This window comes from Lemur catta, chromosome 26, assembly GCF_020740605.2.
Source record: "Lemur catta isolate mLemCat1 chromosome 26, mLemCat1.pri, whole genome shotgun sequence".
NCBI lineage: Eukaryota > Metazoa > Chordata > Mammalia > Primates > Lemuridae > Lemur > Lemur catta.
Window position 1 is genome coordinate 3,984,653 of NC_059153.1, and position 18,748 is coordinate 4,003,400.

The 18,748-nt window shown below is 37.7% G+C and overlaps 1 protein-coding gene and 1 long non-coding RNA gene across 2 annotated transcripts in view; one reads left to right on the forward strand and one right to left on the reverse strand.

The window, feature by feature from the left end:
• FAM241A (family with sequence similarity 241 member A) overlaps positions 1–8,635 on the forward strand; it is a 31,851-nt gene extending 23,216 nt beyond the window's left edge. The window contains exon 2 of the mRNA XM_045537488.1: positions 6,411–8,635. Within this exon, the coding sequence (XP_045393444.1) occupies positions 6,411–6,656 (246 nt within the window). The 3' untranslated portion in view covers positions 6,657–8,635. The remainder of the gene's footprint in view (positions 1–6,410) is intronic.
• Positions 8,636–17,905: 9,270 nt separating this feature from the next.
• LOC123627764 lies at positions 17,906–18,705 on the reverse strand. The gene is made up of 2 exons (XR_006731480.1): positions 18,360–18,705; positions 17,906–18,254 (listed from the first exon to the last, which is right to left on the reverse strand). It is a non-coding gene; the product is annotated as an uncharacterized LOC123627764 (long non-coding RNA).
• Between the last annotated feature and the right edge of the window lie 43 nt (positions 18,706–18,748).

An 18,748-nucleotide genomic window follows, 5' to 3' on the forward strand; every position in this document is an offset into this window, starting at 1 on the left:
AGTCTCTGCTCTTCAAATGCAATGGTTTAGGGGTTAAGCTTAGCATGTAAATGTTAGCTAGCAGCTGTCATATCCTATAATTCAGTCCAGAATTTATATACAAATATTTGAAAAAATTTACAACTGTGCTTATGGGAGAATAAATATTGATGTTACATTTAAGTTTGTTTTTAATTTATGCAGGGTTTTTCTGCCTAAGATGTTATTATTGTAGACTATTTCTGTTGTTCATCCAACAAATATTTATTATGAGCCTACAATGAGCCAGGCACCGTGCAATATACTAAGTACTAATGTACAATTTATAAGACATAGTTTCTTGCCCTTAATAACCTTAACAAGTTCTCCTTACTTAAAGAGTGTATTTGTGGAGAAATAGAAGAAGATAAGGATCACTTTCCAAAGTTGTCCCAGAATTTCTAGGAAGAATTTTTTCAGAAGACATACAAAACTCATCGTTCCAAAGTGAATCACGTGTGCTTTTCCCAAACCAGCGTCTGGCAAAGAAAACGTTACTCTTAGACCTGTCATCTCTGGAGCCGTAGGTGGGATCACCTCACCTGAAGATTGTGGACTGGATTAAGATTCTGATAAGAGAAAAGAAGGAATGGATACTAAATAATGACCACATCAGAAAAACTGCTAGTCCCATAAAAATCTATACATTGTTTTGAGACTACTATAATAAATAACTCTTTGGAAAATAAAGACCCTCTTTTGTTTAGCAAAAAGTGAGCAAGGTAGAAAATCTATCAAGTATTGCCCTAATGCTTGCCAGAAAGACACATGAGAAATTCTTCTTATTTATTGAACAAATTTTTTGTTTTTTTTTTTTTTGAGACAGAGTCTCACTTTGTTGCCCAGGCTAGAGTGAGTGCTGTGGCATCAGCCTTGCTCACAGCAACCTCAGACTCCTGGGCTCAAGCGATCCTCCTGCCTCAGCCTCCCGAGTAGCAGGGACTACAGGCATGCGCCACCATGCCCGGCTAATTTTCATATGTATATTTTTAGTTGTCCAGATAATTTATTTCTATTTTTAGTAGAGATGGGGTCTCGCTCAGGCTGGTCTCGAACTCCTGACCTTGAGCGATCCACCCGCCTTGGCCTCCCAGAGTGCTAGGATTACAGGTGTGAGCCACCGCGCCCGGCCTGAACAAATATATTTATTGAGCTCCTTCTGTGTGGTGCTATTCCCAGGACATAGCCCCTGTTATATACTGATATCAGAGGATATCAGTGACCAGCAAAAATAGATATTGCCCTTACCTCATGGAGTTTACATTATGGTTGGAGAGGCATCAAATAATCACACACATATTTACACTGAATGTGAATTAAAATGCATTGAAAGAGCATTGTCTGATTATATGAGACTGAGCTGAGGTTTAAAGTAAGACTAAAAGAAGAGCATGACTTAACAAAGCAAAGCAGAGAGGAAAGAGTGTTTTAGGCAAAGAAAACACGTGCAAATCCCTGTGGCGGGCAGGAGCACGGCCTATTTAAGAAGCTGAAAGAAAGATCTGTGTGGCTGAAACGGAAAGAGGGAGGCTGATGACAGAATGAGGCCAGAGACCCAGATAGAAGCCAGACTAAGCAGGGCCTCATAGATCATGTTAAAGATTTTGGCCTTGATCCTAAAAGCAGGGTGGAGATGGCATGATTGCATTTGCAGTTTGAATCACTGTGGCTGCACTGTGGTCTATAGATCATAGGGGAGCTAATGGATGCATGCAAGAGCAGTGTTAGGAACGCATTGGACTAGTCCAGGCAAGAGATGGTAGTGCATTGTTTTAGGATTATAGCAGATGGAATGGTGTACTCACTTTAAGGAAATATTTAGAAGGTAAAACAAAGAGGATATGGTCATAGGCTGGATATGGGACATATGGAAGAAGGAGGAGGAGGTCAAGAATCCCTCATGTTTGTGCCCCTTGGATCTGGCATATGGATGGTGGTGCCATTCACTGAGCTAGGGACCACTGGGAGAGTACTGCCTCCTCACAAGTCATCCAGGTGGTTTAAATGTTATTTTAAATAAGAGTGTCTAAAAATTATTGAATTGAATGCCCTTTTGACATCTACATGAGACAGACTAGAAAAAGCAAAATGCTGTTACTTGTAGCGGTTTTGTGTCACTTACACGCATTTCATTCAATCTAACCACAGTCACTATTCATCATAAAATATTTATTTCTTTATGCAGTTTTCCATTTGTAATGTAGTGATTCTACTTAATTATCCCAACTCGTCCATTTCATAAACTTAAAAAAAAACCATAAAAATGTACCAGTTGATGGAAACAAGAGAGGGATCAAAATCATCGATTGTAAACATGCAAGTCTTTATCTCAACTTATCTCAAGTACTGTTCCCACATGGAAGTGCTGGTGTGGGCTCCTATCAGATCTTAAAAGTTAATTGTTAAATTTTCAGAAACCTTGTGAGCTGGTTGTCAATAGTTTGAAATTGGCCACAGTTGGGAGCATTAAAACTATACAAACTGGAAAACATTACAGAATTGGCAAAAAGGGCTTCCCCCCGGTCCTCTACAAGGCCCATTGTTAAGCATTTATCAGCACGCCACCAATGTACCCTTTAGAATTGTGGTATTTGAGGGACTAGCCTAGAAACATAGAATACTGTACTGATACAAAAATACTGCCCATTTTCTTTTCCCTATTCTTAATGTCTTCTTTTAGAATTGTTTCAACTCCTTGTCCAATTCATTGCTAGATATCTTCGCTGTTTCTATAGAATTTCATTTGTGGAGATATGTTACTTTTAGGCATTCTAGTGATTTTTTTTCTTTTTTTTTTTTCTTTTTACTTTTTCCTCTCTATTAGATTGTCCAGATTAAGAAATACTTCGCTAAGGAGGCAAAATTTTGGTAGTTACTGAATCTGGCTGATAGATATATAGGGGGTTATTGTATTATTCTCTCTAATTTTGTGTGTGCTTGAAATTTTTTATAATAATAAAAAAAGAAGAAGCCAGCTGCAACAGCCACAGCTTGCCCACACCAGTCCCCACTGGGTGTTCGGCTTCCAGTCTCCATCCCACGAGCTGTTCCCAGGATCTGAGATGATGTGGTCCTCACCTGGCCTGAGCTAACTGACTCCCTATCTTGATTTAAGTGTTGCAACACCCACTTCTTCCCCTGAAAAACCCACAAGCATTTGTAAACTTAATTCATTTTACAAAGAATTTAAAGTAAACCTTCAGAGAGTACCTACTGTAATCAGATTAGGGTAATTTCTCTGTACTAAAACCACAAAAATACTGAAAAAAAAAAAAGTCTTAAAAAGCTTCAGTAACAACAGAAAACCCCAAAGTAAAATGAGTGCATAACAAGAAATTGGGAAGAGTAAAAAAAATTTTTTTAAGAACTTTAATAAAAAATAAAAAAGGCCAGAAACAATACCAACAATGCTAAACACTAGAGGAGTAGGGAGGAGTAAAGGACCAGAAGAATCACAGATTAAACAAAGGACTCTGCAGATTCTACCCTGAAGAAAAGAAAGGCTTAGTATCAGGCAAGAGCAAGTTTGTTTTTTTTTTTTTTAAGGTAGTATATTATCATGGAACACATAAAAGTATAGGAAACCCAGAAACATAAAATAGACCCAATCACAGCATATTAGTGAAGGAAAAACTAATTTAGAAATAAAAGTTTTCTTTAAAAAGGGAAGATTATCAAATTACAATTTAATGGAAAACTATCAGTAACAAAAAAAGATCATATAAATACATTTTATGGATTAGAAAACCTAGGCTCAAGAAAGTGAAGTAGTCTGCCCAAGTCACTTAGCTAGTTTAAGTGCTGCAGCCTGGACTTGAACTACATCATTTTGTTTTTCCCACTCTTTTTTTGGTAGACACAAGTGAAAATCCAAAAGTAATTTCTAAAATTATATAAAAGTATAGCTCAAAAGTAAATCTGGCTAGAACACATACACTTAGCAATGATGTCTCCCCATTGAGTCTCCTTTTCTGTTACCTCATCAGTCTCCCAAAGTACTGTGTGCTTTACATAAATTACTAGTATATGGGAAAAGCCCACTGCTTATAGTCATACTGAAAATCATTTTTTCTGACTATTTCAAACGGAAGTTAAATTTTCTTCACTCTGTCTTCCCTTGAAGATGTATTTTTTTTTTTTTTTTTTTTTTGAGACAGAGTCTCACTCTGTTGCCCAGGCTAGAGTGAGTGCTGTGGCGTCAGCCTCGCTCACAGCAACCTCCAACTCCTGGGCTCAGGTGATCCTCCTGCCTCAGCCTCCCGAGTAGCTGGGACTATAGGCATGCACCACCATGCCTGGCTAATTTTTTCTATATATTTTAGTTGTTTGGCTAATTTCTTTCTATTTTTAGTAGAGATGGGGTCTCACTCTTGCTCAGGCTGGTGAAGATGTATTTTTAACTATATGTGTAGAATAGAAAATAATGCTTTTTGTAGCCCTCATTTTTAAAATGAAAAAATATTTTTAGTAATTTATTGACTTATAACTGAAATGACCAAGCCTTGGTTTCTACTAAGGGATGTAAGTTTGATTCGGATGGTTGAAGAGTGTCTTTAAAACTTCCTCGAATTCACTGGCTCTTTGTAGCATGTGATTTTTACGGCAGTCTCTTTTTAAGATAATTTTGCTCTCCTTTGGCTTGGACAGCCTAATTAATGTTATTTAACACTTACTGACTTGTTATTCTGTGAAACTCTGTATCTAAAGGCCATTTTTCAACATATGAGGAATTCTCCATCTTGCACCTACTATGAGCAAGTAGATGTTCAATAATTATTTGAATTATGACTCCTAAAATATATTTAATAAATTATAATTGCAATTATGGCACCTCCATAACATAGTTTTTGTTTTGTGACTGTACTAAGAGTCTAGTGAGAAGAGAGAAACTATACCAATTATTTTAACAAAGATAAAATAAATAATTGTTAACTAGGTATTAAAGCATGGAAAAGGCAGAAAGAAAACATAAAGTCAGTGTTTTCAAAGGATGGTCACCAGTCCAGCATTATATGCACCACTTGGAAACTTACTAGAAATGCAAATTCTCAGATTCCAAGCCTCACCCCTGACTTACTGAATCAGAAACTCTGGTAGCGGGCTAAGCAAGCTGTGCTTTACCAAGCCCTCCGAGGGATTCTAATGTATGCTAACGTTTAAAAAACACTGCACTAAAATATCACCAAGACAACAGCTGAGAGCAGCCACCACTCCTAGGACTGGGCAGCAAAGAAAAACGATGGAATTATTAACATTGAGAAGATTGAGAAAAGGCCCCCAAGGAGGTGAAATTCAGACTTGCAAGGGTGGGTCACTGCTCACCTGGTGCTGGTGTCTCTAAGTTCAGAGGAGAGACCCCATAGACCTGGGAACCAGATATCTGAGGACGGAGCACCCATGAGTTGGAGCTGATGTCTCAACAAGGCACGTGGAGACTGGTTCTACAAGCGTTAGAAAACCCTGCAAGTTGCAATTGGCTGCTGCTACTAGAAAGAACTACTGCTGCCACAGTGAGGAAGTGTTTGCTAGAGTGAGACTAACAGGATCAAGGAGCCCATCCGAAGGAAACAAGAGCAAATCCCTTCTTCCTTCTCTGCCTGTGCAGGGTCCCTGTGGTACCTGTATTGCAGAGCTAACCCGGAGGCAGAAATGTTTGCAGAATTCCAAAGGGTGGGTTTGAAGCCGGGAGACAGTAGCTTAATAGCTGGCATGATGGCCTTAATTGTAATAAGACTGGGAGATAATGGAAATAATAAATATTTTTGGTATGTATAATGAGGTAAACAGAGACATTTTTGGGGACACTAAGTTCCAGGTGGGCTTTTGGCCTTATTGTAAAAAATTATTCCTATTTAAAAACTAGTTGTTTCTCCTGATGAGATTAATAAGAGGCATTTAAGACATTTGTAGAATGGACAGGAAATTATGCAAAGGCTTACACTGGAGTCCATTTAGCTGGGCCTAAGAATAAAAGCTCACAGCAGTAATGGGTGAGGATTGCTCAAGAGTAACACCAAGACATGCTTCGGTGAACTGAGGCTTGGTTTCTTAAAGTCTTAGTGTCAAGGGAACACCCTAAAAAGCTTACTAGGACACAGCAACCGGGGACCCTGCCTCATAAAACAGGAGGGTGGCAGAAAAGGTTGTTCTGAAATCATGGTCGCTGCCAAGAGAAACATAAACATGATTCTTCATTTAAGCAGCTGTCTTTGCAATTCCAGGATCAAAAAGAACATTCCCATTGTTTTTAGTTAATAAGTATTTATTGGATAATTAACAGAAGTAAGCCCAGTGCCTTGGGAGATAAAGAACTATAAGATATAAGATAGTTGTTACTCTTAAAGACCTTTACCTATTTCTCATTTTATGTTCATTTTTTTTTTTTTTTTAAGGATGTTGAAGAATCACAAAACCACACTGGTGAGCCTGTTGGAGATGACTACAAAAAGATGGGAACACTTTTTGGCGAACTAAACAAAAGTCTCATCAACATGGGCTTCACACGGATGTATTTTGGAGAACGAATTGTGGAACCAGTAGTAGTCATTTTCTTTTGGGTTATGCTGTGGTTCCTTGGCCTACAAGCCCTTGGACTGGTTGCTGTCCTCTGTCTTGTCATTATTTATGTACAACAGTAAACATGGCTGAATGAGCTGTCGTTTCACAATTGGTAGCCATATATGTAATTGAAGAAGTTATGTATTTCACTATTTGACAACCAAAAAAGTTTGCCTTGTTTCAAATTATACTAGCTGTTTGTAATTAAATTTATATGTGGATGTTGTTTAAAACTAAACTCAACTCTTGATTATAACAGGATTGAATATATGTATTTTGAATATACATTAGCTTATTCAAAACTCTTCTTTCACTACTGTGATCTCTGTCCCCTTTAGATATCTTTATCTCCCTGCCAAATCTTAAATAACACCACCAAAAAGTGAGCAGGGAAAATAACAGGATATGGAATTCAAATCAAGCAATAGAATTCTTGTAAAAAGTTCCGGTAAAATGTTTTTGAAGAAAAAGAATGAAACAAGTTAAAAATAAGTTTTAATTGGAAAACGGCTCCCCAAGTACCCCCACCAAATAATCTCATATTATTTGGGCAATACCTGGATTTCTATTGTCCCTGCTCAGCCCAAACCAAGGTAAATGATAATTAGCATACACTACCTTAATATTGTAGTAAAAATCAGTAAAGCTAGCTCGTTTTCTAAAAGTTGAAAAGATATATTTATTATTGTCAGGGAAAGTTTCCAGGTTAAATATAACTTTTTTATAATGTAACACTGGGGCCTGGAACTACTTCAGTATATCATTTGAAGTTTTAGACAATTTTGGTGCTAATTACTTTTTGTGAGTTTTTTAAGTCTCCTAAGCCTAGTTGATTGCACCCTATGGTAATGCTATATTTTGTTTCTGACAAGTTATGTATTTTTTTCCTAGAGAGACATTTTCAGTGTAACTTTTTTTCAGAAATTTATAATTTTGTACTTTTTAATAACAATTATTCTGAGATTTGAAACAATGTATTTCCTATCTTGGCATGGATATTTTTCTGCAAAAAAATTATTTATACTTTACTGTTGTTTTCAGAAAAAAAATCAGATCAGTTTTCTTTGATATCTATATTGGGAAGTACAATATTACAGTATAAAACCGAACATTTAAATTTGGAACTTAACAGCCAATCGTAATAATAATCTTCTAAGGCTAAAGCAAACTCAGTAGTTGGCTAACCATGTTATTAATGTATCTTAATTCAGCACTTTGAGGTTTTATATTGAAATAAGCATTTCCTTAAATATACTTTGAAAGCAGAAAATGGCTTTAGTGATATTTTGGGTTTTATGGGAGCACCTAAAATCTTTACAATTTTGTCTCAAAGACTGTATAAACAAAGGACAGGTAGTTAAGATAAATAAGAAATTAAATACAAGAAAAATGGGGCAGTGTGGCATTTTTATCTTTGGTAGGGCAATAGTTAAAGCATGTAGAGTGCTTACTACCCCACTTCATAAAGTTTTTACCTAATCCTATTTTTAAAATTTATTCTCTGAGTTCTCAGTGTCTTCCCATTCTGAAGCAGAAAATAATGAGAAACATTTAACTTAGATTTCTAAAACCAGAAAATCTTAAATAGAAATATCAGTCAGGGGGGTACCAATAAATATTGTGTATTTGTATAAATACAGGCCTTTTAAAATTTGACTTTTTAAAAACAAAAGAATTTGTACCATATCATTGTGTTTTTATTGGGTTTGCAATATTTTTATAGTAACTTTTATGAACTCAGTATATGTGTAAGTTGTTTGAAAAGGTGTTTTCATTTGTGCACAGTAGAATTGTGCGGTTTTCAGAAGTCATGAGATTTTGTATATCTGCATAAAATATTAACAAATATATTCTTTTCTAATGCTACCAGGAATTTTAATTTTCCTTTGGAATGCTAACAAAGATAGAGTGTACAAAATAACAGCTCTGGTTCCACCAGTGCCTAATGTTGAAAATATTTTAAAAGTAAATTTTAATAGTAATTATTTAATATACTGTTGATACTATGCATCTGCACACTGCTGTTAATAGGGCGTATATTAAATTATATAAAGAAATACGATATTTTGCTGGTATTCTTTCTACATATGTTATTGGTTAGTGCAGTGTACCATCAAATCTTTTGCTTTGAAATAGAAAAAACAAACTTTGCTTATTTAATGGAGATAAAATATTTTCTTTTGTGATATACGTTAGAGTGCAGATTATACTAATATCCTGAAACGAAACTGATAATTTCTTTGGTTCATGGTATACGGAATTAGGTTGAAAACAATTCGTGCTCATTTCAATCTCATATACAAGCCAATTTTAGAAGCTGTTATTGCTTATGAATAAAGAAATAAAAGTTATAATGCTAAGGTTATTAGATTATATAATGTATATTCATACTTCCAGCCCTCAGTTCAAAAGAAAAGGTCAAGGTCTACAAATAAACTGACTGTAGATGAGTAAATCAATTTTTCTTAAAGTAAAAAGTTCGTATTTTGTAGAACTCAGTTCTCTCATATCTTAAGCTATCATATACAAGGTGTATTCCTATTCCTGGCTACCAGTCAGATCATTTTTAGTTCAGTAGTGCACTGTAGCCAGCTTGTAGAGGCTTACAAGAGCCAACTGCATACATTTTTTCTGCCTTTAGTGACATCAAGTTGGTAGTTTGAAACTGGCTATGATGGGAATATTTATACCAAAAAAAAATTGTCACACACTACAAATCAGGGCTCTTTTTTCCTGGAGAGCCAGTTATTAAACACACATCAGCACATCACTGATTAGCCACCCTACAGCCCACATTCCCATTTCTACTCCTACCAATATAAAAAGAAAATACATTTTGTGTAATAAGAGAAAGCACATGAGGTAAATCGCCATCGACCCATCCAAAACTGTATTTGGATCTTTTCAATGTGGGGGTTATGGGCCATGGTTATCTTCTGACCAGCATATCTCTATTCAATCACATGGGCGGTTGGGGGGGGGTTAAATAATTTTTAATTTTTTTCTTTATTTTTTCTATCAGACTCTGCTTGATATAATCACGTTTTGATCAGAGAAAATCTCTCTGGGTTGCCACTGAGCTGCAAATCCATTAAAGACTATCCAGACAATCGGCAAAGGAGAAACTGGTCCAGCACTAATGGAGGGCAAATTACAGTATAAGTAAAGGTCTGTTGTGATACAGAAAGCTCAAAATAGTCAAAGCTAGGAATTGAGCCACCAGGAGCTGTTTGTTTGGTTTGTAGATTATATTGTAAAAGTTATTTTACAAATGTTTATTGATGTAAGCTTATTTACAATGTTTTCATTACCAATTCATGGCTTTACAAGGTGAAGGAAGAAGAAAAAAAATCAAAACTTTCGTACCTATTAGTCCCTCTAGTAATGGACTTGGCCAAGAAGAATATAAGCTAGTATACAAATTATGGCTTCAGGATTATTGGTGGATTTGGGGTCTTTTGTAAGTCCTATTTCTCTGCCCAACATTTAATTTTTGGTGTGCCCACTATTTGTACTTGGTTATTCCATAGACCTCAAGTTCAGCATAGCAAATGACACAATCCTGTCCCTAACTGCTCAAGCAGGAATTGTAGATGGTATCTGTGACTCTTGTCTCTCTTATGCCGCCTACATATAACCAATTACCAAGTCCTGTCTGTTTTATTTCTAAACATTTCTTTAATCTATTAATACTTCTCTTCATTCCCAGTCTCAGTTCATGCTACCACGTCTCACCTGGAATGCTATCTCAGAATCCTGATTGGCCTCCCTGCCTTCATTTTCCACTTCATGGCTACAGTAATCTTTCTAAAACCTGACTCTGATCTCCTTGACCTAAATCTTTTCAATGACTTTCTGTTGCCACTCTGATAAAGTCCTTATTCCTTAATATGTTTCACAGGGCTCTTCATGTACCGGTTCTTGGATACCTCACCTCTATATTAGCACCCTCCGTTTCCAAGATTCAGCTACACTGAACACTTTTTTTTTTTCCAGTTCCTTGAAAGAGACATGCTTTCTTATTCCCAGAACTTTGTACATACTTTACCTTCTTTGTTTAACCTCTCCCCACCAGACTGATCAACACCCATACAGTCTTAAGACCTCAACTTAGACAAAATGTGCTCCAGGAAAACTTGGCTGACACCTTTAAATCCAGTTTGAGTAGCTCATTGTGTGCTTGGTTTCTCATTACATGGAACCCTGTACTTACCCTATTAGCACTTCTCACGTTATATTACTTCTTTGTCAGCTTCTTCCATTAAACAAGGGGCTTCACAGGGAAGAGACTATGTCTATCAAATCCATAACTGCATTGCTAGTGCCTAACACAATGCCTGACACATCATGGGTGCTCAACATATTTGTCAAATGAATAAATCAACTCCATTTACTTATGTTCTCTCTATCGTCCACTAACAAAGAAGATCCAGAGTTGGCTGTATTGTAGAGTTTCTTTGACTCCAAAAATGCACTTATGCATAAAGAGAGTGTATTGATGGATACATTATAAAGCTTATCCACTTTTGATAAAAGAACAGTGCTGTTATTTGTATACACACACAGTATTGCTACTATATACTTGCATTTTTTTAGGAGAAAATGTATTTTCAGTGTTGTGCCTGCTTGAGTCACTATTTCTTTAAAAAAAGATATTTTACAATACATACGGTCACTGCTGCTACCAAAATTTTATATTTTTTCAGTATTTTTCAATAGACCTTTATCTACTAAATTTTAATTTTTTATTTAAAAAAACTCTGAAGCTGTAATAGGAATTCTCAAGTCTGTTATACTTGGTATTTTAGGCTCCAGAATAAATTAACCACTAGAATGTCCTAGTAACCCAAACCTATATGTTAAATAATATGCATATAAAGTACTCTGTTATTCTTTCTAATAAATAATACTCTTTGACAACCCTGTATTCCGAATATCCCTTCTGACTCCCTATAGCATGTCCTATTTATCAGTTAGTGGCTGCCACATCCAGTTTGGAAACTGCCAAAGCAACAACACACCTGAGAGTGAACAGAGCTTGTCTGTTTTCCTCATTCCTCATGCTGGAGCAGAATGCCACGACCTGACATGTATGGCTTCCCAGGCAAAGAGAAGTAGGAAAAACAAGATCAAGATCAACCTCTGCCTTCAAGCTGTGTTTTTTCTTTCTGTTGCCGTGACTATTGCGTAAGTTAGAATTATTGGATGAACCCTTCAGAAGCCAGCTAAAGACCAGAACGTCGTCATTTATATTCTTGTTAAATTTATCTTTTCAGCAATTAAAGTTTTCTCATTTAACATTTTGTTTTCCCCAGGTATTATTTGTTTGTTTATTTATTTATTTATTTATTTTTGGCTTGAGGCAAAGGCTCAAAACTTTACATTTTATATTAACTCTGTGTCTTTGATTTTTTTTTTTTTTTTTTTTAGTATTTGAGCTCGGAGGATGTTGTGTTACAGCTTCAGGTATTTTGGGTTCATCTTTGATTCATCTCTGGCAGGGCCCAGAATCCAAGCACTGGGAGGAGACAGAAGCATGTGTATTGTGTTTGTTTTCCACCCTGTCCTCCACAACTGCTTTTGTGGCAGTACTTGGATATGGTGGTGCGTGGGAAGGGAAAAATGCTCCAGTTGAGTAATTTATTTTCAGATCTGGGGCTCATTCTGATCATTTAATGCTCTATCACACAATATCTCAACTTTAGCAGTTTAAACATTTGAGATGAAGAAATTTCAATTGAAGTAAAACATTTAAAATAAAACAAAACATTTTATTATGCTCAAGGATTAGATGGACAGGCTGGAGGTGAGCCAAAGGCAAGGAGCAGGAATCTTCTGGAGCTGGCTCTAATCACATACTGGCTGACTGATGCTGACTGCTGGCTGGGACCTCAACTAGGGATGACCCAGAGCATCTTCATATGACCTCTTCTCACACCATGGCAGCTATGGACTCCTTCCTTACATTACAGCCAGGTTTGCAAAGTCATGTGTCCCTTACCACTTTTTATGACCTAGCCTCAGAATTAACATGTCGTTATTTCTGCCATTGTCACAAACTTGACATTCAACAGAGGGATCATGGACCCTGCAACGCAATGGGAGGAATGTCAATGTCACATGGTAGAAGAGAATGCAAGATAGGAGGTATTGTGGAGGACATTTTTGGAAAACTCAGTCTACTACAGACTTCTTCCAGATTCTAGTGCATCCCACAAGCCCACACTGCTGTCTAAATCTTGGTTGGTTTCTCCTCATCTCCATCTTTAGCAGGCCAACTGTCCATCGGCCCATATTTAGACCAGGCATCCACTTCCAAGTAGGAAGCTGCTGCGGCTTTCTATGTATTTGCTTCATTTCTCTTTGAAAATCAGTTCATCTAGGCTCTCTTTTATTCATCACTCCTTGCTAACTTCATAGAAAAATATGACTTTAATTTTGTTGGAGTTTGTCTTGTTACCATGTGTCTTTCATGTCCTACGTATTATTAACTGGAAGCAGAAATCTCCCCATTAATTGTTTAATTTCAACACCTTTATTTTTCATTGCTATTCGTTCTGTTTTATTTTAATTAACAATTCTTTTGTATTTCCTTGCCTTCTTTTTTTATGACATTAACTATTGTAAACATGCTTATAGTGCCCATCTGATTGCTTTGCTATATTTATTCTGTAAAATTTATGGGCGTTCATCCCCCCTGCTATTCCTTAATGTCTGCCAATACGCAGTCGCAGCATTTTGTTTGTAGTATGTGACTGCAAGCTCATTTTCAGTGTGGCTTTGTATCTATGGGAATCCTGTGCAACCTAGATGGAACATACGTCCTCCCAGAGTGACTCTGTTTTTGCTTTCCAAGAAATCTCAAGGACATCGCTGCTCCCAAACCACCTTTTAGGTTAATTTTTTGGCCTGGCGTTCTAAGGCTCTGAGGTTAATATAAATTCCAACTCCTTAACTAGAAAGAAAGCAGGCCTTTTCCCCCAACCCTGATCGCATCAATATTAACAAACTTCTTTTTTATCTCCCAGTAGTGGACTGTGTAGCTTCCCCCCAGTCCCCAACCTCCACCCCCCCATCATTTCCTTAAGGCTGAGTGAAATCTAAGGGTTCTGGCTTTCCACAGGTTCTCAGTCTCAACTCCTCCCCTTGTGTGGGTCCAAGGCTTTGTCTCTCGTCCCAAAGTGGATGTTGAAATTTGTGCCAGTTATTTATTACCCAACCTTCCTTGCCCTGACTTTTGATTCTAGAACCCACTCTGCAGACAACCTTTCTCTTTTACAGGCTGGTTCTATGTTAAGATCATCCACTAGAGGGTGCTGCAGGGCCATTGTAACGGTGGAAGAAGTAACATTCTTTTTCCACTGTGCTGTTGATACAGTGGCAAGAGGATCAGCGGGAAGGAGTCCTGGCAGTGTTTCCCACTGTGGCCACAGCCTTCCTGCGTCAGTGGTGAGTGCCCCCTGGCCCACACAGGTGGGTTCACAGGTGGGCATCTTCCATTACGCTTCTCCCTTACCACACTGGCAGGCGGCATGTTTCTATGGCATCCATACATCTCAGAAACTTGAATATCTACCTTACAGGGCCTTCCTCTAAATTTTAAAATTCCTTCCTTGTTCACTTTTCCTTAGTTCAGGGACGGTAGGTGTCCCCTGCCATGGCTAGATCTGTTCGTCTTTAGAGTTTCCTCCTAGCATTAACCACCACTGACCTACTTCATGATTCCCTATGTTAATTTTCCCTGTTCCAATTACTCATGTGTTTTCTGACTAAGCAAGAGAGATATGAAACAAACTCTGCCCAGTGGAAGGACTGTATGTTAATCATATAACTGTTTCTATTTATCTCTCTCTTTGTGAAATGTAAATGTTGGGTAAGCAAAGAAGGAAGCAAATCACTTAGTGTGCACTGTGCTCAGTGGTCCTGACCAATCAATGAAGCTTACCACAAACCCAAAAGCCAGAAAAAATGGGTTGCTGGTGATTGAGCCAAGAGTTAAGTAATTTTCCCTTTTATCTTTAAGCACACCTTTGTGTGCCTTTTTTCTTGGAAAATCACTCAAATGGCCCCTTGACCATTTAGTTATGCAAAAGTAAAGAAAAAGAACATCATAAGAAATAAAGGCATTTGAGAGCAGTGATTTTAAAGAGCTAAATGCTCTGTATGGTTATGTAACAAGTTATTTACATTACAGGAAGCATTAGTTCTCTTTTTTTTTGGAGACACGTTTGTTTTTTCAGTAAGAATTTAAGTTGTGAGGTGCCTGCAAAGTGTTATTGATTGTTGTGAAAATGTGCTCTTGTACAAGCCATTATTGGGTGCTACGAGCAGCTGAAACTAGACTTAGTGCACCTAAATTCTCGCTTATAATAGAGGTAAATACATACAAAAGAATTAGGCAGTGCTGGGGCTGGGTTCATTTAAACCTGAACTGGTCCATTGATTTTTCACATGGTATTATTTATTTAAGACTGAATAAATAAGACTTTTAGAACAATAATGTTACTGGATTGTCATATTAAGATGAAATGATTCTATTTGGGTTCCCAGGACAAGATACTGCTAATTGGTAAGGAACAAGGTTTTCCCTTACATCACTGATGCCTGTGAGTTAGGAAACTTTTTTCTTCTATCTAGGCCACATTATCTTGGAGTCTAGCTTCTCAAGGAGTGGTGTGGAGTGTGCCTGGGGGCATGTTTAAGAGGTTGAATTTTGAAGCCACTAGCATTTTTCCCAGGATGCCAGGGATGCAGTTACAAAGGAAAGTATAATTTGTTGATGGGAATCTCCTTCAGTCTGTGGATAATAACAGCTAACATTTATATGTGTAGTATTATAGATAATTATAGTATGTGTAGCATACTATCATGTATATATATTATAGGAATGGTACTATATTATACTAAGCGTTTGATAGGTGCTTAATCATTTATCCTGACAACAAAGGTTAATTTTATTATCCCATTATTTCCATTTTATAGTGGTCATATCTAGTACCCTGCGTAAATTTTGGTAATCTAAACTATGCCCCAATAAAGTAAAAAGATGAGTTTATGTTCATGTTTGGACCAGTGTGGTAATGGAAAGCACAGAATTGTTCCCTGTGCAGGGACCACAACCTCTAGTACAAAGATAGTATCAACTAATCTCAAAATGATAAAAGTAAATAGGCCAGGCACAGTGGCTCACGCCTATAAGCCTAGCACTCTGGTAGGCTGAGGTGGGAGGACTGTTTGAGCTCAGGAGTTCAAGACCAGCCTGAGCAAGAGCAAGACCCATCTCTACCAAAAAGTTAAAAAAAATTAGCCAGGTGCAGTGGTGTATGTCTGTAGTCCCAGCTACTCGGGAGGCTGAGGCAGGAGGATCACCTGAGCCCAGGAGTTTGAGGTTGCTGTGAGCTGTGCTGACACCACTGCACTCTAGCAGGGTGACAGAATGACTCTGTCTCAAAAAAAAAAAAAAAAAAAAAAGTAATAAATAGCCACTAGAGAAGAAATTCTGAGCAAAGAGAAGAGATTCAGATTTGGAACCACATAATCCAGAAGGCAGTTGGAGGTACACATTGGGTCCCGACTGACTCCAGAGCGTTTATGAGAAAAACTCCCCCGTCAACTTCAGAATAAAATACTAGAGAGAAGGGAATTCTGAAAGGGATGGGGAAGGAGAGAGGTTCTGCCACCTGGAAGGTGGGCAGGTGAGGCGTCTTTAGCAAGCTGACATTAAGTGGTCATCACTGTAGCTTATCTAGTGTGTGTGTCTCTTACTGGTAAATCGAATATTCTGCCTGGCCAATCGTCACATCAATGAACTCTCTATAGGTGATGAATTAAACACATAAATCTTATCAGAATGTAGCTGACTATGGTCTTTACCGATTTTATACCCATGCCCAAACATAAGGGTTGGGTAAGCAGTACTGTACCATGGCAGGGACACAAGTCAGGAGGCCTGAGTTTCCTTCATGTTATTCTTTTAATTCATTGTATGACATTGGAAAAACCATTTAATTCCTCTGAGAGTACTCTTTCTCATGTGCAAAACAAAGGAGTTCATATACCTCACGAATATCCCTTCTAGGTATGGGGTTTCTCTTCCTGCTAATTTTGCTTAATTAATAGCAGATCATCAATCATAACTGAATGATTAAAAAGCTTAACGCTACATTAAATGAAGATAAGATTCCTGATGTCAAATTTGGTGAAAAAGTGCATGATGATAAATTTCAATAACCTCTTAGATTACCTTGGTAATTTATCTACTACATTTCTATCCTGATTTTTCCATACATTATTCAGCCAGCATTTTCCACATTAAAGTTTTTCCAAAAATATTTGATGGCTACACAAGGTTACAAGAATATACCAGCTAATTTAACCATCCTTCAATTCTTGAGCTTTTAGTTTGTTTCTGACTCTTGATAAATATTTCCAAATGATTTTTCAGAATGAGTTTCACTATCTGCAGCAGTTTAGGAGAGTACCTTTTCACTGTACCCTTGCAAATACTGAACAATTCATTGTAAATCTTTGTTACCCTGACAAGTGAACAATGACTTCTCATTGCATTTTAATTTGCATTATTTTGCTTAGTGAATTTGATTTTTTCTAAATTATTTTTAAAATGAGATTTACTTTTAATAAAGGTTTATAAGAATGCCCTACCAAGTCCATAGCTATATTTTTTAATCAAACTTATTTTGAGATAATTGTGGCGTCACATGCAGTAAAAAATAATATAGAGAGATCACCACATGTACCCTTAACCTAGTTTCACCCAATAGTAACATCTTGCAAGGCCACAGTGCAAGATCACAACCAGGATATTGACAATATAGCCAAGATGCAGGATTTCCAGCACACGGATCCACTCCCATTCCCCAACCTCCAGCAACCACTTATTCTGTTGTCCATTTCTATAATTTCTTCATTTCTAGAATGTTATATAAATAGAATTATACAACGTGTAAGCTTTAGAGATTGGCTTTTTCTTTCAGCAGTTTCCTGGAGATGCATCCAAGGTGTGTTCATTAAGAGTGTGCTTTTTTTTGTTGCTGAATGGTATTCCATAGGATGAATACACCAGTTTCTTTAAACATCTATAGTTGAATTGTAAAGACTATTTTATCAATATATTTGCCTGATTTCACAGATTGGAAGGGGAAAGAAAATGCAGTCACTATTCAGGAAGCTATTCGGCCATTCCACAAACATTCACTGAGAGCAGACCACTGGGCCAAATAATAACCTATGCTCTTGATTATAAAGATAACTAAGATCCAAAGAAAATCAAAATTAGTTAAGTAGGTCTGGATTTCAAGAAGCAAGAAAATGAGTAGTTCAAAGGACATTTTTATCATTAATGACAATTTTCTAAACTATAACAATCTCTCTAGGTTTAATTAAAACAGGCTAAAAATCGATGTGTCTCTTTAGTCCCTAAGAGCATCTTCGTATCCACTGGACTGGGCGTCCACTAAACCATGCCTTATGTCCGACTTGAAGGCCAACTGCTGACAAAAACTGAGTTTTAAAGCAGCACTTGAGGACGGGGCTGCAGAGGTCAGGTCGGAGCAGCTTTCTCTTCTCGTCTACAACAAACAGTGCTGGGCCGCAGGCTTGGGTTAGCGAGGCTGACGCCCCCGGAAAACCCCGGCTCTCTTGCCGATTTCTTCTGGACCCTAAATTATTGGAAAATGTGATTTTAATAAAAGAAAATAAGGCCAGTGGTGCACCATGAATAAGTCTCCCTACAATGTCGACAGTATGAAGACTGAAACACAAACCGGAGATTGGGAGAAAAAAAAAAAAATCCTTGGTGCGTTCAGAGTAACTTCCATCAGCTCCCGTGACTCCGTTTCCCCCTTGCGGTGCAACAGTAGCAAAAACTAATAATAAGCACGCGCCGCAGAGAGCAATGCCCCTGCACACCGCCCGTGCCCTCCCCAGGCTCTAGGCAAGTCGCTCCCGAGACTTTGGCACAAAGTCCGAAGGTTAAGCCTGAACCTTGCGACACCCGGCGCGCTCGCGACTACGAGGCTGGTAACAGCACGGAGAGGAGGAAACTCCAGGCAGCGCAAGGTCCAGCAAACAACGTCCACATCCAGGACAAAACGAGCCACTTCCGGTTGAGGCACGCGCTGGCGGAAGTGACGTAAGGACCGCTCTCCGGAAG